Source organism: Artemia franciscana, chromosome 14 (assembly GCF_032884065.1).
Source record: "Artemia franciscana chromosome 14, ASM3288406v1, whole genome shotgun sequence".
NCBI lineage: Eukaryota > Metazoa > Arthropoda > Branchiopoda > Anostraca > Artemiidae > Artemia > Artemia franciscana.
Window position 1 is genome coordinate 25,355,740 of NC_088876.1, and position 27,184 is coordinate 25,382,923.

Here is a 27,184-nt window from a genome sequence, read left to right on the forward strand (position 1 = left end):
AACTGAAAAATAAGCTAAAATAAAGGTAAAAACCAATAAAAAACTAAAAAGGAAAAAACTAAAAAAAATTTTCATCTAAAAAACTAAAAAAAACTAAAAAAGGTAAAAACTAAAAGAACTAAAAAAGAAAAAAATAAATGACGACACTCAAAGAGAAAGCGACCAGGACAAAAGGAATGTTCGATTAGCAATCAACAAAGCACCGGGACACAGGGAGTATAAATGACGACCAGGACATAAGTAAAAAAAAAAACTATCTATATATATAAAAATAAGTTGTCTGTGGATCTGTGGATCGTGGATCAGGTGACGTCACCTGAAAAAACTGGATCAGGTGACGTCAAAACTGAAAAAACTAAAAAAAGGCAAAAACTGCAAAAAAAACTAAAAACTAATAAAAAAAATAAAAAAGCTAAAAAACTAAAAAAACTAAAAAAGGCAAAAACTTCAAAAAAACTAAAAACTAATAAAAAAGCTAAAAAACTAAAAAAACTAAAAAAAAGGCAAAAACTACAAAAAAAACTAAAAACTAATAAAAAAAATAAAAAAGCTAAAAAACTAAAAAAACTAAAAAAACTAAAAAAAGGTAAAAAACTAAAAAAACTAAAAACTAAAAAAAACTAAAAAAAAGGAAAAAACTGAAAAATAAGCTAAAATAAAGGTAAAAACCAATAAAAAACTAAAAAAAAAACTGAAAAAACTAAAAAAAGGCAAAAACTACAAAAAAACTAAAAACTAATAAAAAAAAGTAAAAAAGCTAAAAAACTAAAAAAACTAAAAAAGCTAAAAAAAGGTAAAAAACTAAAAAAAATAAAAAATAAAAAAAAACTAAAAAAAAAGGAAAAAACTGAAAAATAAGCTAACATAAAGGTAAAAACCAATAAAAAACTAAAAAGAAAAAAAGGAAAAAACTAAAAAAAATTTTCATCTAAAAAACTAAAAAAAACTAAAAAAGGTAAAAACTAAAAGAACTAAAAAAGAAAAAAATAAATGACGACACTCAAAGAGAAAGCGACCAGGACAAAAGGAATGTTCGATTAGCAATCAACAAAGCACCGGGACACAGGGAGTATAAATGACGACCAGGACATAAGTAAAAAAAAAAATTAACAAAACTAAAAAGAAGGTAAAAACTACAAAAAAACTAAAAAGAAAAAAAACTAAAAACTAATAAAAAAACTAAAAAATCTAAAAATCTAAATAAACTAAAAAAGAAAAAAAAAGGAAAAAAATAAAGGAGAAAAACAAAACTAAAAAACGTATGTATATACAGACCGGTACACCGGGATACAAATGACGACCGGGACACAGGGAATATAAATGACGACCGGGACACAGGGACACAACTACTACGGGGACACCGGGGGAAACAGGGGGATATAAATGACGACCGGGACAAAAAAACTAAAAAGAAAAAAAACTAATAAAAAAACTAAAAAATCTAAAAATCTAAATAAGCTAAAAAAGAAAAAAAAAGGAAAAAAATAAAGGAGAAAAACAAAACTAAAAAACGAATGTATATACAGACCGGGACACCGGGATATAAATGACGACCGGGACACAGGGAATATAAATGACGACCGGGACACAGGGACACAACTACAACGGGGACACCGGGGGAAACAGGGGGATGTAAATGACGACCGGGACAGGGAATGGTCGATTAGCAATCACCATCAACAAAGCTCAAGGGCAATCATTAGAATCATGAGGTATAGATCTGAATACAGATTGTTTTCCCATGGACCATTATATGTTGCATGTTCAAGAGTCGGTAAACCTGACAATCTATTTATATGCAAAGACAATGGGACAGCAAAGAATGTTGTATATTCGCAAGTTTTACGTAGTTAAAACCATATATATATATATATATATATATATATATATATATATATATATATATATATATATATATATATATATATATGTATATATATATATATATATATATATATATATATATATATATATATATATATATATATATATATATATATATATATATATATATATATATATATATATATATATATATATATCTATCTATATTCACAGGTGGGACATAGGGACACAACTACAATGGCGCGTAACTATTATGGCGCGTAACGACTTACGCGCGCGGGGGGGCTTGGGGGGGGGGCGCGAAGCGCCCCCACCAACTAGGTGTTGGGGTGGCGCGAAGCGCCACCCCAACAGCTAGTATATATATATATATATATATATATATATATATATACATATATATATATATATGTATATATATATATATATATATGTATATATATATATATATATATATATATATATATATATATATATATATATATATATATATATATATATATATATATATATATATATATATATATATATATATATATATATATATATATATATATATATATATATATATATATATATATATATATATATATATATATATATATATATATATCATTTGTGAAAGTATATCACCATTTAAACTCTTAGTATATGAGCTAAAAATGGAAAAAAAGTATTAATTCCTCCGATGTATTTTATTCATGATTTTTGATCATGAAATACATTATAATTTTAGGCCACATTATGTAAAATAAGACAGTGAAATGGTGTAAAATTTTCACGTTGAATTTTAGTAGTGATAGGTTCAATTTTTTAGCCGTTTTTTGCTTGTATACTGTTTACCTGCGTTGCTTGGGGGGACAAGAGGACCATGTGACCCTTTCAAATTGTAAGAGAGACAGGACGCTCTTAAAAATGCATGGATTTGACAAAAATAGAACAATGTCAGGGCTTTCTAAATTGAAATATTCAGAGTAAAACACAGTGGAAGTATAATGATGACTAAGAAAATCTTACTGAGCATATACACTCTAAAGGCACATAATTCCGGAGGTGGTCTAAATATAAGCGCCTCAAATTACAATTACAGGTAAAATACTAAATAAGGGATGTGGGAGCTGCACAGCCTATTTTTAATTTATCAATGTTAAATTACAGAAAAATCGGTACCAGTTCCAAAATAATTAGGCTAGGAATAAATGTGATCATAACAAGAGTGGATATCTTCATGGGCGTCGTGAGATGAAGATTCACAGGGAAACATTAGCGTTCCCTAAAAAGTTCATTGCTCCACTGAAATGTGATTTGACCCTTTAAATTTCCAATGTAAAGATGAATTTTGACAGAAAATAGCAAAGGTACCCTCCCTCCAGTTATAGAGATTCTTTCTCTACTCCCAAACTCTTTAACAGTTACTACCCCTCTCGTTTCTCATTTTCGTTTATTTATGACTGAACCCAAAATATAATTTTTACTGACCCTAATAGTTTATTGAAAGCAATTAATTCATGTACACAACAATTTTTCTGATTATATTGATTGGGATTAATTGATTATAAGACAATTTTTCTGACCCCTATAGTTTATTGAAAGAAAATAATTGATGTTTAAAAATATATCAATTTTCAAATTTTGTTGACGCTTTGAGGAATTAAAATGAAATTAGAAACCTAAAAGTATTTGAAATTATACAAGAAAAGTTACAAATGGATCTTCAATAAAACTACGTAAGACAAGAATTCCTGATTTAACCACATCTAAAACAAGAAATAACAAGATTTTGAACCTTTGTTCATCTAATAGTTTCTGTAATGGTACATCACATAATGGATTCCAGCATAGGCTATAAACCACGAAAGATAGTCTATAAATAATAGCAAAGCACTTTTGTCCTTTTTACGGCACTACTTAAATGTAATACCAGTACTGTTATCACAGTTTTACCATATTTCTGCGATTACTAACTCAGCAATTACTTTTTATGTTGCCTATTGTTTGCACTGGAGCATAAATAAAAAGTAGTCGCTATTCCCCCGTATTTCAACTCGTATTTCTAATCTTAAATAAGTATATAATATTAATTATTAAAGTCATTAATATTAATAGTCTGATATTAATAATAACTTTATATTAATAGTTATTATGCATTTTATAATCATGGTAAATATTACGCTGAATCTGATGATGTGATTTTCGTTAAGATTCTATGACTTTTAGGGGGCGTTTCTCCCTATTTTCTAAAATAACGCAAATTTTCTCAGGCTCGTAACTTTTGATGGGTAAGACTAAACTTGATGAAACTTATATATTCAAAACCAGCATTAAAATGCGATTCTTTTGATGTAGCTATTGGTATCAAAATTCCATTTTTTAGAGTTTTGGTTACTATTGAGCCGGGTCGCTCCTTACTACAGTTCGTTACCACGAACTGTTTGATTTGCTTTAATCTATTCAATAAAGTTTCTTTTAAATGCTGATCTTCAGGCTCGGATCAAGCAGGTGCGGGGCTTGATCGGATTTTTTGTTGTGGCGGTACCCTCTCTATACATTAAGTATTTAAATAAAATGTACTTGCATAGTAGCATACCTGCGTAAAGTAATTCACTTATGTAGCGCAAAAGTCTATCTAGTAGAGGTTTACCCGATTAACTTCAATAAATTTTCAATAAAATTTTACGGTTATCAGTTTTCTATGTTATAAAGTGTATTTAATTTAACAATAAAACATTAATAAATTTTATCCGCTAATGCAAACATTAAATAAATATAATGAAAAAAGAAATCACCAATGCAACAGCACAAACACATAAAAAAAGGAGAAAAGGAAGACTGTTTTCCTACATTAGTAATTAATATAGATCAATACTTGAATGAGGCCTTAACCCTACTTATCCATACAATGACATAGGTCAAACAGCATAGCCATACATAATCAACCATAAAGAATAATCCATGGACATTCAGTCGTGTCGTAAGTAAGTAAAAGTCGTCATTTACCAAATATTAAAAACAGTAAAAAAAAAGACAAATAATTCAGGGGCAACAACCCTACACAAGGGCCCACCAGGAGAGTACACACTTGCCTATAGGATTTTGGCACTATAAATTCCCCACCCAGGCAAGTGGCGTACCTACCATAAATTCCCCATGGTATCCCCGTGCTAGGTATCACTCCCAAATATATGCCTATGAAAAAACAAGTGTAGAATAACCAAGTAACACCAAAACAAGCTTATCATTCCTTGGTTCTGGCCCTCGTGTATTTATGTTACCAATTCGCAATGTATATTAATGCTAAACAATTCTTAAATATTTTTACTATATCCGCTTTTCTCTATTATTTGAATCATTCATAATTTATCCCTTATCGGTAAGAATTATTTGCTTTAAGTTTCAAAAATTTCTTTTGTTCATTTTGATGGTAACGTGGGACCCTTTCAAATTTTTTGGTCCGATTGCACTCAATCGCTCCAATCGTCCCATATCCGGCCCTTCTGATCTTAAATACAGTGCACTGCCCCCACAATCCCCGGGGAAAGGCAGCAGGCTAAGAGCTTTATCCATTGTTTATATTGGTGATTGAGCAGTGTACAAATATTTTTCAGGAGGGGGAGGATTTTCTGGCGGTGGTGTTACTTGGGAGAACCTTGGAGGAATTTTTCGTGGGGAAGGGATTTTTCCATGGAGGGGAGGCCGGGTTTCTTGGCATTTTTATAAACGATCATATACTAAATAAAAAGAATATTAAATAATAAAGAATGTCATAAAAAAGAATGTATCCAACGGGTCTTCATAAAAGCTGAATAAAAAAAAGTCGTGTTTCGAACTGAAAGCAGAGAGCAACGAAAAATGAACAGAATATATATATATATATATATATATATATATATATATATATATATATATATATATATATATATATATATATATATATATATATATATATATACGTTTTAAGTTTTGATGTTGCTCCTTACTTTCAGCTGGAAACGTCTTTACTTATTTAATACATTTAAAATCTGTCAGTTTTTCCATTTTGTCATCTAACGGGTATTGACAAAAGTTAGCCTCTTTTAATTGGAGGGGGGTGAACCGAATTAAAATAAAAAGTAAAATAAAAATCGACCATTAAACAGGCTGAAATATCCAGAGGGGCACATACTATGTATACAAATCATAGGTAGAGAGATATTCGTCGAGTTTTCATTCCTTTCCACTGAACTATTTGAGAAAGGTCACATAGATACAAAAAAATCACTTTCACAGGCTGGATTAAGTGGGTCATCAAATTATTTTCATTCATCAGAGACCTAAGAATAGTCTTCACTGGCTTGAGCTTGCTGAATATTTTTCTAAATATTCATTTATTGGCGGACCCTCTGCCCCACACCCCCTAAATGAAGTGCTTTTTGAATCCCTTGAAAGACATCCATGACAAAATTTTGGTAATATACATTGTAATAAATAGAGATTTCACGCCTGAAAATATTAATTGTAAGCCGAGGTCTCTTCTTACTGTGGTGTCATCAGGTAGTGGCAGGGTCTTACTTGTGTATTATTCTGAACACAGTCAATAAGTGAAGTTAGGTTCTTTCGTGAAACAACCTACTATGCAGGTACATTTTATGAGAAAGACCGGTTTCATAACCACAAAGACAAAACTCAATTTAGTTTGATACGCATAGTGATAGAAGATAGTGTCTAAACATGGATTTTGAAATGAAGATTAAATAAAAAACATTTTTTTAACTGAAAGTAAGGAGCGACATTAAGACTTAAAACGAACAGAAATTACTCCGTGTATGGTTCCCTTAAGGGTCTGTTCCCTTCTCAACGCCCCGCTCTTTAAGATGAAGTTTGACTCTTTGTCTCAATTCTACTTTATTAAACAGTAAAACACTTTAGAGTAAGATTCTATGACTTTTAGGGGGTGTTTCCCCCTGTTTTCCAAAATAAGGCAAATTTTCTTGGGCTCGCAACTTTTGATGACAAATACTAAATTTGATGAAACTTATATATTTAAAATCAGCATAAAAATCCGATTCTTTTGATGTATCTTTTTAGTATCAAAATTCCGTGTTTTAGAGTTTCGTTTACTATTGAGCCTGGTCGCTCCTTACTACAGTTTGTTACCACGAACTGGTTGATTTGGGATTTGCAAAAGACTGAAAAAGAGGCAATTAAATTTTTTCCAGGATAAGGGGTTGTTGCCCACAACAAAACAGTGCGTCAGTGGACACAACTTGACTTTATACTCTTATGAGAAGGAAAATTTCGAGAAGGAACGCATAATGTTAGAAGATACCTACCTAACCGACCTAACCTAACTTCATTTATTGAGTGTTTTCTGAATGATACAAAAGTACTGAAATGTTTTCATCTCGCCTCTGCTTCTTTGACACCGTGAACAGGATTTTAAACAACGGCACCATCACATATTCCAATGCTTCTTCCAGATCGTTATAAAGACGACGAACGTGATCTTTGAAATGGTCTTTATTTTAGCGTCAATTTCGCGGCATTCGACGGTTATACAGTTGAGTCTGGTTACAGAAACATTACATTTCTTATCCGCACTTGATATTTCAAAGAAATGTCAGGAAAACTACTATCCACGCTAATTTTACAAAACCACGAGTACGTCACCTAAAAGAAATCTAGCAGTGCACTAAATTGTATTTAATCTTCTCCAATGCTCTCTTATGCCGCGTTTTATTTGGTCTTGTTTCAGTCTAGTTTAAGTCCTGTTTCCTTAATAGCGTTTTTTTTACGTATTTAGTAAGCTCAAAGCCGTTTTATTTGCAGTATCCCGTAAGGGACCGTACCGTTTTCCGTAACTAGATTCCAAAAATCGAAACTTGTTCGTTCAGATAGTTTCACCCCTTGTTTCATGAAAATGGCGGCAAAAAATATTTAACTAGTGGATGTATTTTTCCAGATGTGCGTACAGCACTATTTTTCTGTGCCTACTATAAGGTATGCCCTTGGCTTTAGCAAACTACAATACTTTGTGTCTTTTTTAATCCTAAAAAAAGCCAGACTTCACTTTCATCATTCCCAGATGGGTAAATGTATGACAGTTCATATTATTGACTTGCCAATAAAGTGAAAATAATACTCGATGCCTTTTTTTATGCTTTTTACAAATTCAATAATCACTTCTGTTGCAAATTCAAATTTAAGTATTTTTTGACCTAACCTAAGATGCATTTGTGGATTTTGAAAACTTTTGCCAGTAAGCTGCCTAGCTCTTTTTCAGTGTTTTACTTGTCAAAGGCAGTACCGAAACGAAACAAGACGAAGGCTCAAATAAAACGGAATTATGCGAAACAAGACTGGAAACGGCAGCCCAAACTGAAACTATCTTGTCTCAAATAAAACACGGCTTTAGTTAAACTGTTCAAACTGACCAATACACCAACAAAAATACAGTTTAATCAAATGAATTATTTTCTTGTTTCTGAAGGCACTGAACACCTAACTTGAGTAAGATAAAGGTATGATAACTCTTAACTTGTCAGAAGCTATAAAAAGAGAGAGGAGAAATTTACTAAAAAGATAAATGGGAGATGGAAATGGAACAATAGGCGAGTTGAATGGTAAAAATTCAAAGCAAGTCAAGGGAAAATTCACATCCATAGCCTAACGACTTTCATGAAAAATAAATTGCTTAATTGGTTAATGTCTTTGCGTAAAATGAAGGTTCTTACTTTTTTCGGAATTTTCTGTCGCAATCCTGCGATTGCGACTTTAACTTTAAATTATCTGCCATTTTGTTCATTCCTCTGGAATGCTCCATTCAATTTTTCGGTTGGTTTTCTGATTTCCCAGTCAATCCTTATTCTAAGAAGCCGACGAAAGCTTCAGTTCAGAACTGACGATTATAACTAAGAATGTTTCCAAGATGTCAAAAATAGAAAATATATTTTTGAGCTTTTGCAGCTAAAAAAGTTCTGCTAATTGTTCACACACACAGGAACAAATCTACAGTTTTGATCATTTACTTTTGATATTGATTAAATAGTAAAAAAAAGAAGGTTTTTTTAACTGAAATTAAGGAGGAACAATAAAACTCAAAACAAACAGAGAAATTACCCCGTGTATGAATTCGTTACCCCCTTCTCAATACCTTGCTCTTCACGCTAAAGTTTTTAGTACTTTTAAGAAAGCTTCCTGCTCTCATTAAATGGCCCTTGTGTTTCAGGAGTTGTTCTTAAAGGATTGGAACCAACAATCAAATTTTAGCGCACAGACCGAGGTATTGAGAAGGGGGGTAACCCCTTCATATACGGAATAATTTCTGTTCGTTTTGATTTTTAATGTTGCTCCTTACTTTCAGGTTAAAAATTGTTTTAAAAAAATTAATTTCTGGTCATTTTTCCATGAAAAATAGCCTCCCCTCACGGGGAGCCTTTCCGTGGAAAGCTCTTCCCATTTAAAATACCGCCCCTCCCCGTAAAATTCTCTCTGGATTATTCCACACTCGCCAAAAATTCTTCCAGAACATCTCCACAAATAAAATGGAGTTAAAAAAGAGAAGTAAGAAAACTAAAAAGAACTTTGTATTTGAACTCTGGAACACCCCCCCCCCCCCGTGTAAAATTTCCTCTATAAAGTTTTATCCCCAAAAAATTTCCCTCCCAGAAGAAAATTCTCCCGTTAGAAAATAGCCCTCCGCAGAAAACTCCCTTCTAAAAATATCTATATGCTTCCCAACAACCAAAACCATATGTAAATAAAGAGCGAAATTTATAGCTGGTAGCCCTTCCTCCGGTGTTTGAGTCATCCTCAAAGACATGGTTATTACATCTTTCGACTATTCTAAAGCAAAATGGCTTTCTCACAAATTTTTTAAAGATAACTTTAGGGGAAAGGGGTGTGGGGGGGGCACTAGCTGCCTTCTAATATTTTCGGTCACTTAAAAAAGGCATTAAGACTTTTGATTTCCGATCATATGAGCCTTCTTCTGATCTTTTAGGACCATTGATTCAATACGATCGCCCCCGGGAAAAAAACAACAACAAATAAACACCTCCGTGATCTTTCTTCTGGCAAAAAAAAAAATACAAAATTACACATTTTTGTATGGAGGAGCTTGAAACTTCTACATTAGGGTTCTCTGACATGCTAAATCTGATGGTGTGATTTTATTAAAGGTTCCTTGAAGTTAGGGGTTCCTAACCCCTCTCCCCTTTTATGAAAATTATGCAAATTTTCTCAGGCCTATAGCTTTTGATGGATAATGCTAGATTTGACGAATCTTGTATATTTAAAAGAACTTTAATGAACTTAAAATGAACCTTTCTCGTTATTGTTGGACCAATGGCTTGATATGATTTCCCCTGGTGGCTGAGCGTTTGCCAAGTTAAATTTTGCATGGATTAAATTTGGCTTGGGCTGATTTTTGCTTGAGTTGAATTTTGATTGGATTGACTTTTATTAGGGTGGATTTTTCGGACTAAGTTTTGTTCAAAAATATTTTTCGCTGGATGATAGTGAACCCCCCCCTCTCTTTTACGAAAAAAAGGCATTGGGACTTTTGATTTCCGATCATATGAGCCCTCTTCTGATCTTTTAGGACGATTGATTCAATACGATCACCCCCGGAGAAAAAACAACAAATAAACACATCCGTGATCTTTCTTCTGGCAAAAAATACAAAATTACACATTTAATGTATAAATAACGACGAAGACCACACTGCATTTCCATCACAAACACCAGCTTGTTTTTGGTCTTTTTTACACATTTTTGTATGGAGGAGCTTGAAACTTCTACAGTAGGGTTCTCTGACATTCTAAATCTGATGGCGTGATTCTATTAAAGGTTCCTTGATGTTAGGGGTTCCTAACCTCCCCTCCCTTTTATGAAAATTGAGCAAATTTTCTCAGGTTTATAGCTTTTGATGGATAATGCTAAACTTGACGAATCTTATATATTTGAAAGCAGCCTAATACGCCGATGTGTCATAATCGTTTTTAATAATTGAAAAAGGCACTATAGCTTTCCATTTCCGGTCAAATGAACCTTCCTTGTTATTGTTGGACCAATGGCTTGATACGATTTCCCCTGGTGGCTGAGCGTTTGCCAAGTTAAAATTTGCTTGGACTAAATTTGGCTTGGGCTGATTTTTGCTTGAGTTGAATTTTGATTGGATTGACTTTTGTTAGGGTGGATTTTTCAGATTAAATTTTGTTCGAAAATATTTTGCGCTGGATGAACTTTGACTCCCCCCCCCCCCCCCTTTCTTTTACGAAGCACTTTTTTTCTGGAAGGGACATGAAGTTAATTTAGGAGATTCAGAAAGCAATATTGTTTGAATCTGGGGACAAAACAATTCCAAATACTATAGAAAGTCAGTTTAATATACTTCTGACTAGATAAGTACGACAGCTGAAAGTGAATATGAAATGTATTTTGATACATTTTTTTTTATTATGCTTAATAAGTAAATTGTAACTTTTGCAGTGGCTCAACATGCGAAGAAGAACATATCAGTTGCTATGGAGGATTGTCATAATAGTAACCCAACTGGGGTATTTTGTACAAGCCAACTGGTGGTAAGATTTTTTATCAGTGTCATCTACATTTGAATTGCCTGCTACTAAATGAAATTCTTCTTTGTGCCTAGATTTTCTATACAAGGGACTATGGGAAATTGGGTCTACAGGGAGAAGAAAAACAATCAGCACCATCTAATGTTTCCAAGCAATATATTTAGGCTTACTATGATTTCTTAATGTTCATGTGTGTCACCATACTTTTTGTGATGCTCTTTACTGCATCCATTTTTATGTTTCAATTCAACTGGGTGACGCTGTAATGTATGTGGCACAGACAACTACTGCTGCAACTGCAACTACTACTGCTACTAGAACATATGAAGCTAAGGGTATTTAAGTGAAACTTTCAGGTAATTTTGAGGTGGATGTTGAATTAAATCGAAATATGCAACATCCATGCAAGTTATCAAAAGGGTGCAGCATCCATATCCCAGGATCAGCTTAGAGCATGAACTTGAAACTTTCAGGCATGTTGATGGTGATGTTGAACTGTTAAAAAGGTATTATATGCATGCTACTACTGCTAATACTAGTATTAGGGGAGACCAGGGTATTCCCAGACAGCTACTTTTTGGAAGCTATGTTTTGAACCTATTTGACCGACTGGTGACTTCGAAAGCTCAATTTACTTGTTTCGCACTGAAGTATCATTGGTTCAGCGTTCATATTTTCTTGTTTAAACACATCTGAAAATCGTTTTTTCCATTTTTTGCTCACTGTCCGGGATTACCCTACATATTCTGGAGACTTTGGACATTCCTAGGGGTGAATTTAGACACATCAAATATAGCTTTCAATTATTGAAATACAGACCCAGATGGACACCTAACTGAATATAAAAGTAAAAAGATTCAGTCAGCCGAGCTAATAAATGATCACAGATATCAAAATAAAAACTTCAGACTGAGTTTTAACGTCTGTCGTATGACGAACGATTGCATAAGAATGCACGGCCACTTTTTGACCTCTTGTATATAATTCATAATTTGTTATCAAACTCTTTTGGTGCTACCAGTGTTTTTGGAAGATGTGCTTGATTGTTTTTAGTTGTCTAACCGTTTTTAGGCTTTATAATCACGCTTGCTCATTCTTTTCTTTGCTATCTACTTGTAATTCAGTTCACTTTTTTATGGTGTCAGTCGATTCTCTAGTTCCATCTCTTAAACGGTTTCAATGGCCTGTAGTAAATGTTCCGTCAGCCCTTTGGAATGGTCTAGCCAACTCTAGAAAAACCAAACTTGACTTTTAGCTGTGAGAATATTGGTATCTAAGTCTGGCAATTCTGAAGTAGATTAATCAGCTAATCGTCTTAATTTAATTTTCTTTCTGCGTTACCAAAAGTATTGTATTCATAAAGCTTCGTAGTTTCATGGAATGTAATTAAACAAATAAGAAATGTTTTCAACTAAAGTAAGCAGCAAGTTTAAAACTTAAAACAAATTGAAATTAATCTATAAATAAGGGAGCCCCCTTCTCAATACCTTCCTCATTAAACAAAAGTTTTTTAGTGCTTTGAAAATATCTTTTTTTTTCCAATAGCAAATTTTCTGAAAAAATTTGGGCCAAACTTCACAGTAAAGAGTAAGGAGCCAAGGAGGAGACAGCTCTCTTCATATGGAGAATAATCTGTTCAAATAGGTGGCAAATCAGTTGCTTGCTTTCAGTTTAAAAGCTCCTTCTTTTTTATTCACTTTCTGTTTGTTTCCAAATCATACCCAGGCCTAACCAAGATATAATTTAAGGTACCAGTCCCTTAAATCCCCAGTTGGTTGCTTTAAAATGTGTAAATTAATAACTGTACGTTGATTAGTAACGTCCTATGTTTAAATTTACAATTTCAATTTTGGATAAAATATGAATATACTTAAAAAATCGGCGACGAATATAACTTTTAGTAAAAATTCCTTGATAATATTACTTACTAAAGAATTTTGGTTGGATGAAAAGGAGTATTATTGTTTGTATGGATGGAAATCCTATGAGACTTTTGATCTTCTACATAAATGAAGCCATCATAACCTCTACAATTGTATTTTCTTATCGATAAATACATTACATACATTTGTTTAACTACACTGAAGTACTTCATACAAATAGAAAAAGAAACATATTACCATTTAAAATTGCTGAAAACTAAGTTCCTAGCCACCCCATTTATTTGCCACCCCAAAGAAATTTCCTACCGGGATTGATGATGGCATGCCTTGCCTTTTCCACCTCTGTGCTGGTAGATATGGGAATGTAACATTTTAGCTATACAGAGAAACATTTTAATTAATTCCTACTTCCTCCACCTCTTTCAACATTTATCTGAAGCCTTATGAAGAGTAAGCAGTTTGTCAATTAAAATGTACTTTTTTAGGAATCTGCCCTTCCCCACTCAAAAATAACTCACCCTTTCCTCATTATAGCTGATACGCAATTACAGATCACCAAATATAACCTAATTTCATCATAAATAAAGTGAATCAGTTTAGCTTAATTGTCACTGTGTGGCATTACTTCTTTTGCAACTGGGATGCCTAAAATACAGTTAATGATACTTTTAAATCAATTAGCATCTCAAAATTTCAAATTGGCTGCAAATTCGTCCTCTTTGGGGTATAATCGTAGTTTGGTGCCCTAAAATGGCAGACAACAAGACTTTCCCCTGGCCCAATCTGTATTGTCACTTAAAAAAGAGGTCGAAGTTTACGTTTGAATGTGCTCCTTTCCAGTTATCTTGAACCTTCGATTCGATACAATCGCCCCTTGGAAAAAAAAAACAATTAAAATTGAAATTCCACATTTTGAAGATTGGAGCTTGAAACCTCTACGGTACGGTTCTCTGATGTGATGTATCTAATAAATTGATTTTCAATTAGTTCGCTTGCATTTTTGGGGGGTGTTTCACCTTTTTTCAAAAATCCGGCAAATCTTCTCAGCGTCATAAACTCAATAAACTCGATCTCCGGCAAACTTTTATTTCTCAATAAACTGAAAGAATTTTATATATTTAGAATCTGTACAAAAAGCCAATACTGCCGGTGTAGCACTTGTCATGATAATTCCATTTTTTGTTTTGGTGAATATTGGCCCGAGTCACTTTTTATTTCCTTTTTTTATCAAAAACTGTTTGATAAAATTTTTTGAGCCTGTTTATTTTATTTAGTTGAATAGGACAATATACAGAAAGAGGGTCAATTTGATAACTGGATAGTTAAGTTATACTTTTTTTTTCTTGAGCTATTCTATGTTTTTAATGTCTAAATACATAAGGGATTTAAGTTCGAGAGGGAGAAATGTCTTGTTATGAAAGAGGTACATTTTACGTGGCCGTTAGAAAATCAAAATGTGGTATCTATGCCGGCAGGATAATTTCTTAGTATCTCTACTCTTTTTGTAAACTATTCTAAGACAAGTCTACATCTGTTACGATCTATTGAAGCAATAAATCCTTCTGTAATTTCGGTTTCAGTTTGATTTTATTTTAAGGTTAAATGCATAATATTAAATATATTATCGGTTAAACAGATGGATCCCTTTACCAGGAATCCTAATTATTTAAAATTTACTGTATTTTTATTTCATTTTGCATGCAATTTAATTTTCTTTTTATTTTAGAGTTTTTTCCTGAAAGTTATTAACTAAACTTATTCCTACAAAAGAATATCCTGAAATATATTCCCTGTCACCCAGCCACCACTGCTATTTCAGTGCCCTCCCCCTGGAAAATTTTCTGCCAGCACCCTTGAGCATTAGTAGTATAGCATTAGTAGTAGTTGTAATAGTAGTAGCAGTAGTAGTAGAACGAAGAGGAGTAGTAGTAGTGGTAGTATTAATAGTAGTAATAATGATTGTAGTAGTAGTAGCAGTAGTAGCAGTAGTACCAGTAGTAGTAGTAGCAATAATATGCACATATTGCCTTTTTAATGAGAGGTCTTGAGATGGATAGGGGTTATCAGTACTATTTATGTTAACTTTTGCTCGTTCTGAGTTTGACTCGCCTATTTATTGTAACTTCTGTTCGTTTTGAGTTTCTTTTATTTATTGATAAGGATTTGTGATAGTTTTACGCTTGGAATATTATTTATTTTTACTCATTCTCGGCTTAATGGAGCTCTTTAATTTTCTTTGTAAAACTTGTCTCGTGGAGAAAGGCTATTAAATTAATTTCTGTTCATTTTTTATTTACATAGTCTTTTTCATGGAAAAAAAGATATTGTATATTTTTTCAGTTTTCTTCTATAAGAATCAATAGTATGGGCTGCTATTTGTATGTTGGAGAAGCTTTTTCAACAGTTTTTAATCCTGACACAAACAGTATTTTTTAAATTAATTTTATAGCTTCTGAAGTTGACCTGAGAAATGAAAGTTATTATAATTCCCAAAACAATTCTATCTATGCTCTTTGACAACATGGATACACTAACAATCATTTTATTTATTTAAATTGTAAGAGCAGAAGTAGAAATAGTAGTATCCCCAAAAGCTTCAGTTTAATACCCCCAGTCGTTCTCGATATATTGCTGAGGTCTCTTATTGACAACCGTTTAACACAACGCCTTTTTATTTATTTTAAAGCAACATTTAGTTTTAAAGCATAATGGACCAATTGCATAATTATGGGGGTTAACATGCCAAATATTCCTAAGGCATAGTTGCTGGACCGTTCTACCATGCTGAACAAATGGCTGTCTCCAACTTTTGACTGGGTGCCTTTGGAAAATGAATGGTCTTGAGAGAAGGGCTGCCTGCCCTCCAATCTCTTGTTACTCTTGAAAAGGGCACCAGACACTCGTGCTGTAATTGGAATGCAAGGGGGAGGACTTTCCCCTTCACATATCTATTAAAACATTTTAATGAAGTAAAAATAAAGTGAAAACATTTTAAATGTCTTGTGTTTTAACTTTGTTCAAATGTTCTAAGACCACACTGGCTATGCATGACGTATGAAACCACGAAAGGAAATGCTATAATAAATGCAAAAAATCAAATAGGTGACAAAACGAGGATTTTGTCAGCCAGTAGCAAAATATGAAGACGAATATGAAGCAAATATTTCGACAAGGCCCTCCGCCAAAGTCGTCCTCAGTGCTAAAAAAACGAAGAAAAAAACAACAAAACACATCAACAAAATATAACCTTTCGAAGTTAATTGTGCAAGAGGAGAAGGTATCTTTTAGGATACCTTTAGGAGATATGTATCTTTATTAGGAGATAGGTATATTTATTAGGAGATATGTATCTTTATTAGGAGATAGGTATCTTTTCTCCTCTTGCACAATTCACTTCGAAAGGTTATATTTTGTTGTTCTTTTTTTCTTTTTTTTTCTTTTGAGCACTGAGGACGACTTGGCGGAGGTCCTTGTCGAAATATTTGCTTCATATTCGTCTTCATATTTTGCTACTGGCTGACAAAATCCTCGTTTTCTCACCTATTTGATTTTTTTTTTCATTTATTATATCCCTTCCTTTCTTGGTTTCATAGCGAATACAACTTATTGACCAACATCTCTATTTTAAGTCGTGAACAACTTTTAAGTCCTCCTTCATTGCTTGGAGAAAAAATGTTCATCTTTTAAATTTTATTCCTGAGCTGTCCAAACTTGAGGCTACCATGAACCAAAAATACCAGCTTACATATTTGTTATGGTATTTAAGCACATTTCCGATTTTCCACACTGCAGAACTTTAAAGCTTATTGGATCATTTTAAGGGAATACACTTTCCAGTCTGTGCCTTAAATATTACCTCTTCCATTGTATAAGGATAATGAAACAGTTTCAAGTTTCATCTGACAAAGGGATTATTTAAAACTTTTGGGAGGGTATGAATTGAACCAACCGTAGTATACAGCTTTGTCAAGCAGATGTTCGATTTCAACTTATTTGAGGATGATATACAACTAGATAATCCTATTTTGCAAAATAGACAAGGACTTAGGCTTCAATAGTGGGGCTTAAAATGCAATATAGACTTTAAGTAACTCTTATATTGCTAAAATTAAAGAAAAACAGAGGGGCAGAGGGAAATTTAGGCTAAAAAATGATACAGTTTATGAAGACCGATCAGGTAAAAGAGACAGTTTTCTTTTTGACTCCTCGTCGTCATTCTTGTTTTAACCCGTGTACCCATAAAATGAACAAACGCTGACGAAAGCAAGGAACAGAAAAACATGTGGAAAATATATAATTTAGGACTATATATTTGCACATTACAGGGTTGGGAGGTAATGTATAGTAGAAGCACCTTCAAATTGTATTAACTACATTTTTTTGCATATAATGATGTAAGAATCGTTTTCCCAATATCTTTCCTTCTCAATAGGCCCAATTTGGGCAATTTCCTCTCAATTAAGCTACACTTAATAGGTGAACAATCTTCGCATTACTCTCTTATCACTCCCCCTCTCAGTTTGCCCGTTTCTCTCTCTCTCTCTCTCTCTCTCTCTCTCTCTCTCTCTCTCTCTCTCTCTCTCTCTCTCTCTCTCTCTCTCTCTCTCTCTCATTTTCTTTAATTTATTTTCCATAATTAACTAAACATAGCTAGCTTTTCTTGTTCTGGCTCTCCTTGAGAAAATTTCAGTTTTCAATTTTTAAACTTGTTTGTTAAATTTTGCAAAATAAACTACGACAATCTGCAAAAAGTGTGATAATAGTTGTGAAGTTACTAGTTATACTCGTTAACTTCAAGAAGCTCCAAAATCGATTTAATCCTAATGCGGCAAAATCATGATAATAGTTATGAAATTGACTTGTAGCAGTAGTAATAGTGGAAGTAGTAGTACTATTAGCAGTAGTAGTAAATTGACCTTGTAATCGTAAACTTCAAGCTTCAAAATTAAAACGTTTGATCAACATATCGAAATTCTTTGGCTGTCCAAAATCACAGGACGTAATCGGACGTAATCGCAATCTAGCGAAGACGTGTTGGGTGGATTATGTTATCGAAGCGTTTAAACATTGCGTCGTTGATAATTCCTTCTCTCTCATTTCACCAGTAAATGGTGTTCTAAAACTAAAAAAAGCCTCTGAGGTGTTTTTCTTTTTTTATTTTGCCAGATGTTTTGCATAAGCTTTAATTTTGCATTAGGGTTCCTTGATTTTGGACAGTTGGGACATTTTTCGCAGAATTTGTTGTCTCTTTTACAAAAACACAACAACTATTTTATTTTACAAACCTACACTTAGCGTCATTATACCTGCGTTTTACGGTTTTAAGACCAACCCAATATGAAACTAATTCTTAAGATTTTATGATCCAAATCGATATGCTCTTTTACAGCCCTTTTCATGCTTTAATAAAGGCTAAACAGACCTTCTGATAAATTTTACAAGTTCGCATTTAAGATGGAACCAAGGGATTACGGACTCTATCTTAAATGTACATGAATTTCTCTTTCCAACCATACCTTTGACTCTGCTTCTAACCCTTGCCTCTTGCCACTGGCATATTTTTTCTAAATCCTGGGGGGTGGGACGAACTTGGAGCCAATTTTATCAAATCAAGTGAAAATAACAGTAAAAACTGTAAAATGAGCAATATAGTAGGCCTACCATAAAGGTAAACATATACTAAAGAATACTGACTCGTTTCTGGGGATGCTTGGATTATGCAGGCATATCTTAATTTTGATAATATTTTTGAAGAAACTAATTTTAAGCTGGAATGGGAACTGGGATCGAGAGACGGTCGGGAGAGGTGGAATAATTTGGGTAGGGGGGCGAACGGAGGTCCAAAAGGGGCTGTTGTGCCCCTACTAGATAAGTGACAGACTTATTTATTAAGAAGTGAAACGACATCATTTTTATACAGTACTAAAGAAGGATTGTGCCAGATCTGCCTTTCACTCGCACTATCCGTCTTGGCTTTATCTCAAATTAGCCACGGCTTGATGCCAGCAGCTAGTTGATCTTAATTAAAATTGTGCCCCTACCTCCTGCACCTCCAAGTCTATGTTTATTTTATTTCCATGCCAAAAAAGATTAGAACCTGTTATATGAATGTGACCCTTTAACCTGTGAGTTTTTATACTATTGTCTATTGATGATAAAATAGTCATGGCTAAAATAGTACGGATTTTTCTTCTAATTTCATATTTTCCTATCGCAACCTTTGGGAATAATTTATTATATTTTCTATTATTCCATTTAAAGCAAAACGGAAAGAACAGAGCGAAATGGATCTGACATTTATTTTATATAAGGTTTCATAATTATTTATAATTATACACAATATTTATATTACCATAACTATATATGATTTCGATGGGGAATGGTACCTTTCGTCGGTCATTCTTTTCTGAGAGACAAGCTCCGAGCTTCTTATCAAGTCAACTTTGGTCCACACCTGTGGACCACTTTTCTTTGGTTCTCACCTGTGATCCTCTAACTCTGGTTCATGGCTCCAGTGTGCATAAAGCGACTCAAGGAACAAATTCTTCAATCCAGCACTTCATTCACCGAAAGATATCGGTGATAATTAATCCTGCTTCTCCCTCCACCCCCCAATGTCCCCGGATCCGATCTGAATTGAAATTGGAGCATCTGAGACATGAGATCTTTCTATATATCAAGTTTCTTAAGATCCGATCACCCATTCGTAAGATAAACATACATCAACTTTCATACGCTGAAGGATATCATGCACCATAATTAATGAAGTTAGCAACCCTCAAAGTTATTCGTTGGCTGCTTTTAAAAAGCCCAGTGTTTCAAGATACTATTTCCGCAGCTTTATTAAAAAAATCGATTAGGCAAATTCTCTGTAGTCTAAAAATGTTGCCCATAAATCCTGAAATACAATTCCAGAAGATTTGCAAAAAATACCATAACAAATGGACTTCTTGTGTTACGATAACAGAGCTTGCTAATTTTGGGTACTTTTCCTCTTTGTTATCTAAAATTCTCATGACTTTAGCAGTTTTAACTTCCCTTTGAATATCTGTCTCATTAACAGTATTTCAGATTTCTTTTTTGAAAAAATCAGCCTTAAAATGTATTATTTGTTTGTTCTTGAGCCTCAAATGAAAATTTATCTCCACTAAAAGGATAGTAGGCAGTAATAAACAAATTACCCTACACACTCAGAAGTTTGCTGGAATATTGAACGTTATTAGGTGTAATTCCTCCCAAAAAATCCCCTCGTGAAATATCCACGTCACTGAAAAATCCCTCCCAAGAAAAGTTTGACAAATAAAAATTGTAAAGAAGACAAAAATATATCAGAAAATAAATAGTATCAAAATACATCAGAATGATTGGCCGTCTGATGCATTTTTAAGGGCCGTACTTTTTTAATTATGTGTATTGAAATAAAGTCTTTTTTAAACATAATTTAAATAAGACAGAGTCAAACTGTGAGTCAATACTAAGGAAATCTAAAATTAAAATAACTCCTTATTACAAAGAAGCAAGCAATAGTTTGAGAAAAGAAAGTTTTTAAAAGTCTTCCAGCCTTGTTTACGCAAAAAGTGCTGGGTATCATTCAGTAGGTGTATGTCAGAAGCTTTTGCCGGATGAAGTAGCTTTAAGGGATGCTTTTTTAAAACTTAATTTCAATAATGTGGAGTAAAACTCCAAATCAGAATAAAAAAAATGTAAGATAAACATAATTCCTTCTTTCAAATAAGCAATCAAATGAATTTCTTTAATCTTTATTTTACCCTACAATGATCATTCACCCTCAGCCTCCAATAACATTGAAAGTAAGATATGAAATATATATATATATATATATATATATATATATATATATATATATATATATATATATATATATACAAATTATTAGTTATAGCAGCAGCAGTGTTACTAGCAATAGTAATATCAGTAGTAGTAGCATTTACATGGTGCTTTTTCTCTTAGTTACATACCCCCCTCAAGATCCCCTAAATGTTTCAATTCAATACAGGTTTAAAAGTATTGATAAGACGCCCCATTGTCAATCTACATGCACATAGTCAGTTTTAAATTAGTTCAACATTCTCTTTAAAATTTCCTGTGAGTTTCACCTTTATAGCCCCCTAGCCTTTGCAATAGTAGCATTTTTAACACTTCTGTAATAGTGCCCGTTCGTTAGTTCAATATCCCCCTTAGCAAGCCCAGAAAGTTTCGACTTAATGCTCTAAGCTGTACCTGGGATATTGCTAATCTCTTCCTCAACCACCGTTCTTAACGCTAAAGCTTGACTTTTCGTCACAATTCTTTGTGAAAAAAAAGTCACAATTCGTTGAAAATGAATGAGAAAAAGTTTTCAAAAACTTTAACACTGAAGCGGAAAGAACGATTGCTGAGGAATTTGAATCTCCACATATATATATGAAATACCTTTTTTCTTCGTGTTAATTTTTGATCTCGCTCCTTAATTTCAGTTTAAACAAACTCGTTTTAATTTTATTTAATTAATTCATAGAGCCCACTTCGCTTTTTATATAGGCAGCACTATTGCAATGCTTATGACAATCATTTCTTTTGCACAAGAGGGGATAGGCAAGATCTGGTGCTCTGGTGCATAAAGGCAGGCTCAAAAGCAGAGAAGAAGGTTTAAAACAGAAAAGACGGTGAACGGTGAAAGTAAAACGGGGAAGATAGAGGAAAATGGATGAAAAGGCATAAGGGGTATAGGGTCGTCATAATAGTAAGCAGAACCTGACTTTTAAAACTATGTTGAAATTATCTCAGTTAGAATAGATCTTAACGACCCCACAGACACCAAAAACAGTGAGCTATTTATCACGCGATACAACCATTAGATAATTAACTCAGAAACGGGTACTTTTCATTCCTGTCAAATTACTGGCTATAACTAAGCTAATAGTAGGTTTCATATGACAATTTCTCGCTTATTTACCCAAGGGGAAAGAGAACCGAATGAAAAACATGGTTGAATGGTGTTTAAGCTAAGGGACCTAGCACTCTTGCAAAAAACGATACTTTTGTATTTTCCATAACACACTCATTAAGTGAAGTTAAGTTCTTTCATGAAATTGAATAAAAAAACTAGTTTCTTTTAACTGAAAGTAAGGAGCGACATTAAAACTTAAAACGAACATAAATTACTCCGTATGTGAAATAGGTTGTCCCCTCCGCAATCCCTCGCTCTTTACGCTAAAGTTTTAATTGTTTTAAACAGTTGAATTATGGCAAAGAGTCAAACTTTAGCGTAAAGATTGAGGGATTGCGGAGGGGGACAACCCATTTCATATACGGAGTAAAATCTGTTCGTTTTAAGTTTTAATGTAAAACAGTTCAAAATAGGGATGATACATTTTTATTGACAGTGAATTACTGTCAATATTCAGTGAATTACTGTCAATATTATATTCACTGTCAATAAAAAGATATCATCCCTATTTTGAACTGTTTTACTTTCGTCATGGAAAGGCAGTGTGGTCTTCGAAGTCATCTACGTTAAGTTTTAATGTCGCTCCTTACTTTCAGTTTAAAAAACACGTTTTTTTAATTTAATTTCTGAACGTTTTTGAATTAATGCATGTTTGATTTTGGCTCTCCGCACATAAATTATTAAAATTAAATTTCCATATTAATTCTTTTTTCGGCTAAATGGCTTTCTCTTAGTTTTGATCAGACGATTTTGAGAGACAATGGTGGGGAAGGAGGCCTAGTTGCGCTCCAATTTTTCGGTTACTTAAAAAGGCAACTAGAACTTTTAATTTTTAACGAACGTTTTTATTAGTAAAAATTATACGTAACTTAAGAATTAACTTACGTAACAAACTTTTACATTTTTATATTTTTAATATGTATATGAGGGGTTTGTCCCCTCGTTAATACCTCGCTCTTCACACTAAATCTTAAATGTTGTCCCAATTCTTTAAGAATAACCCCTGAATCATAAAGGCCGTAGAATAAATAGTTTAAATTACTAAAAATACTTTAGCATAAAGAGCGAGGTATTTATCTTCTCCTAAATACCTCGCTCTTTATGCTAAAGTATTTTTAGAACACCTCATATGCGTAGTGATCTCTGTTCGTTTCAAGTTTTAATGCTACTCCTTACTTTCAATTAAAAAAACTTTTTCATGTTTATTTTTTTATTGTTTTTTTTTATAGTAATGCTAGAAAATTCCGCGCCCTTTTCATTGAATTTCTCTTCCCCCATGACATATATTCCTCCAAGGAAAGATCCTCCCACATAGCCCCCTCCCCTCAACCCCACCCCCAAACCAAAAAAAACCTGAAAACGTCTGATCGCTTCCCAATAACCATTACTGTAGGTAAACACTGGTCAAAGTTTATAACTTGCAGCCTCTCCCCAGGGACTGTGGGGGGTAAGTCATCCCCAAAGACATAGTTATTACGGTTTTCGACTATGCGGGACAAAATGGCAATCTCAAAATTTTGATCCGTTGATTTTGGAAAAAAATGAGCGTAGGAGGGGGCCTAGGTGCTCTCCATTATTTTTGGTGACTTAAAAGGGCACCAGAACTTTTCATTTCCGTTAGAATGAGCCCTCTTGCGACATCCTAGGACCACTTGGTCGATACGATGACCCCTGGGGAAAAAACAAACAAACAAAGAAACAAAAAAACAAATAACTTTAAAAAAAATAACAAATGACAAATACCTACATCGTAGTTTGTTTCAAGAAAGAACCTAACTTCACTTATTGAGTGCGTTATGAATAATACACAAGTACTTAGGCACCACAAAGAAGACTGAAGGAAGCCACCCCCTTCGAACCAAATTTACGCAGAAATTTTTTAATCCTGTCAATAATGCTTCTGTAAAAATCCCCTTCTAGAACTTTAGAACTACTAAAAAACTATTCGAAGGATGCTTGGATTGTAAAGCTCAAGATCAGACTCTACAATTAAACATTTTTTTAAAATTATGAAACCGTGTTTGATTGGGTAGATTTGTTGAGTCTGTATTGAAAATAATTTATGCATAAAAAGAACAAAACTCATGTTTTCATTCGAAATACTTAAAACGCATTAAATTCATTGTTATCAGTCAAACTGTAAAAGCATTATAAAATTTCTACAGTCTTAGGGAAGGGAGGATATGCATGGAAAAAGGGATGTGATCGTGCTAAATAAGAACTTCATATTCAGTAGGTCTGTAGATCTTGATACTTCATATTAGTCCACCAGAGATGGATATCACCATTTGTCAACTATCGAGGGTTCAGAGGGTCAACTACCGGGTCAAAGAACGGCTAAGACCACTTCTTTCTTGCTGCTACATTAAAGCTAAAGCTATAAAACCGAAGATGGCCAGACTACCCCCTAGATATGACAGTGTAAAACTTGGAATCCCAAATATAGGGCAGAGTTTGAACGCTTTCTAAAGTTGAGGAACTGCTTTCTAGCCATGGAACAAACACAATAAGAACATGCGAATCCAGAAGAAGTATCAATAGAGAGGAAATAGCCGAAAGTTAAACTTATTGTGCAAGATGGCGCTGCCCAAGTCATTAGAAATAGAACAAAGGTACTAAAAAGTGGTGCACTGCCAAAACACTCACTGTCCTGCATGAGAAGAAAAACGCATCGAAAAAGACGATATTCAAAGAGCTCCGTAAAAAAACCTCATAAAATGGCAAGGAGAAGTGAAAATATCTGCTGGTCAAAGTTTGTCACAGACCTTGAACAGGCTGCAGCTAGGAATGAGACTTGTGAACAATATAGAACCCTCGGAGAGCTGAACTTGAAAAAGAAAAGGAATACCACCGCAGAAAATGTGAAAAGATCAGATGGGACTATCATCACAGGGCGGATAGAAAGAATGAGTCGATGGAAAGAATATTTCAAGTATCTGGTTAATAGGAGAGACCAGGCTACACCACAAACTTTCTCCATCCATTCCAGCCAAAATAAATAACCAGCAGCTCCATCACTCGTGGATCAGTATTCTTGCGATGTATTTCCACTTTCGTTGGAGGAAGTCAGAAACACCGCGAAGTCTTTCAAAAAATATAAATCCTGGGTGAGGACTCCCTACCGGCTGAAATATAGAAAGTAAGTTCGGTGCTCGTTGAAGCCCAAACAAACCTACTTGGCAAAATCTGGGACGCTGATATGATCCCCAGGCCTGGCGTAACGCTACTCTAATCTCTTATTCAAGAAGGGAGTTGAATGAGACTGTAAAAATTACTGGGGAGTCTCACTAATAGACACAACTGGGAAGATTTTTGCAACATTTTTAGTGAAAACAAAAGAAAAAAAGAGCAAGAGTAACGGACAAGGAAGAACCAGGCAGATTTCCTCCCAGGAATGGAGTAGATAGACCATATCCTTATGCTGCGAATTCTTCTTCACAAACATTTCATTCAAGGATTAGATACCTTTACTGTCTTTCTTGACTTCATCGCTGCATTTGACTCGATACTACGACCCTTGCTATGGCAAATAATGCTCAAAGATGGTGTTCCAACAAAAATAGTCTACCTGCTATGAAGATACTATGAAAATACCCGTAGTAACGTACGAATATATTGTGAGCTAACGGAAATATTGGAAATAGCATATGGTGTCCGTCAAGGATCTGTCTGGTATCGCTAATTCTTTTCAGCTATATGATAGATTGGATTATGAGAAACGCACTGAAAGAAGATGATGGGGTCGCCTTTTCATTACAAGAAGAAATTACTGACATCGGATATGCATACGATGGTACTCTACTCACAGACTCCACTCAGAAAGCTCAAAATATGATAAAAAGAGTAGCGAAAATGGCTAGCAAGACAGGACTTACGATCAGTATCCCTAAGGAAATGTATCTTTCAACCAAAGAAAAGACTTCTATATACATCGGTGGAGAACCTACTGAGAGAGTGGAAGAGTTCAAATACCTAGGGTCATCGATAGATGCTAAAAGAGGAGCAACTAGTGAAATTTAAGGCAGGATTAGCAAAGCTTAGTCCGTCTTTGGCCTGATCACAGCTTAGATACTAATACAGTTACGAAAACTCGATTTATTTTTGGGCACAGTGCGCGGTAGCGATGCTAGTGGCTGGAGTGGCAGGAAACTGGCAGTCTGAATCTAAAAGTCGGAGCAATTTAAAGCTTAGATACCAATCGCAGCTTAGATACCAATAAATTGCATTCCCACCTATGGTGTTGTAGTACGATCTACGCGTCGGAGCGCGGGCTTGGATGAGGCACAAAGTTCAGAGCTCTGTACCAAAAGCTTCTTATGGGCAAGATAGCATTTTTCATAACTGTATTGGTATCTAAGATGTGGGCCAGATCCACAAACAACATTGGACTAGAAGGGACATCAACCTCGTGACGAAGTTTAGAATCAACTCAGCATGTGTGCGTTCAATTTTATCAATGGATGTGATACCTGGCCCCTCAAGGGGGAGAAGAGCCTCGACCTAATGCATTTGACTGAAAATGTCTGCGAGCTATTTTCAACATACGGTTGACACAAAGATTCAGTAGCCGAGAGCTGTTGAAAGTATGCAGACAAAAGTATGATTTTTCCACCATGATCAAGAAAAGACGTCTCAAGTGGTTAGGTCACGTAATGAGGCGCCCAGAAGAGACCCTGGCATGCCAGGCAGTACTAAAAGCCCCTAATGCCTCATAAAAAAACCCGGTGCTAAATGAAATCTTGGCATTACGTCGTCGGAAAAGATGTCGAACCGCTTGGGGGATTCCAAAAGCATGGTCATAAGTGGGACACGGCATGGCTGGAGCTTCTTCAACCATTCACAGAAGACAGAACCCAATGGAAGTATCTGTTCCAGCAGCTTCTTGATGTGGAGTTTAGCTGAATAGCCTGTGTTTCGTCTTAAGTAAGTAAGTACCCCCTAAAAGTCAA

At 34.1% G+C, this 27,184-nt stretch overlaps 1 protein-coding gene across 1 annotated transcript in view; it reads left to right on the forward strand.

Annotated features, from left to right (window-relative positions):
- LOC136035500 (protein Wnt-1-like) overlaps positions 1-27,184 on the forward strand; it is a 110,329-nt gene that overhangs the window by 17,561 nt on the left and 65,584 nt on the right. Inside the window, exon 2 of the mRNA XM_065717332.1 lies at positions 11,314-11,405. Within this exon, the coding sequence (XP_065573404.1) occupies positions 11,323-11,405 (83 nt within the window). The 5' untranslated portion in view covers positions 11,314-11,322. The remainder of the gene's footprint in view (positions 1-11,313; positions 11,406-27,184) is intronic.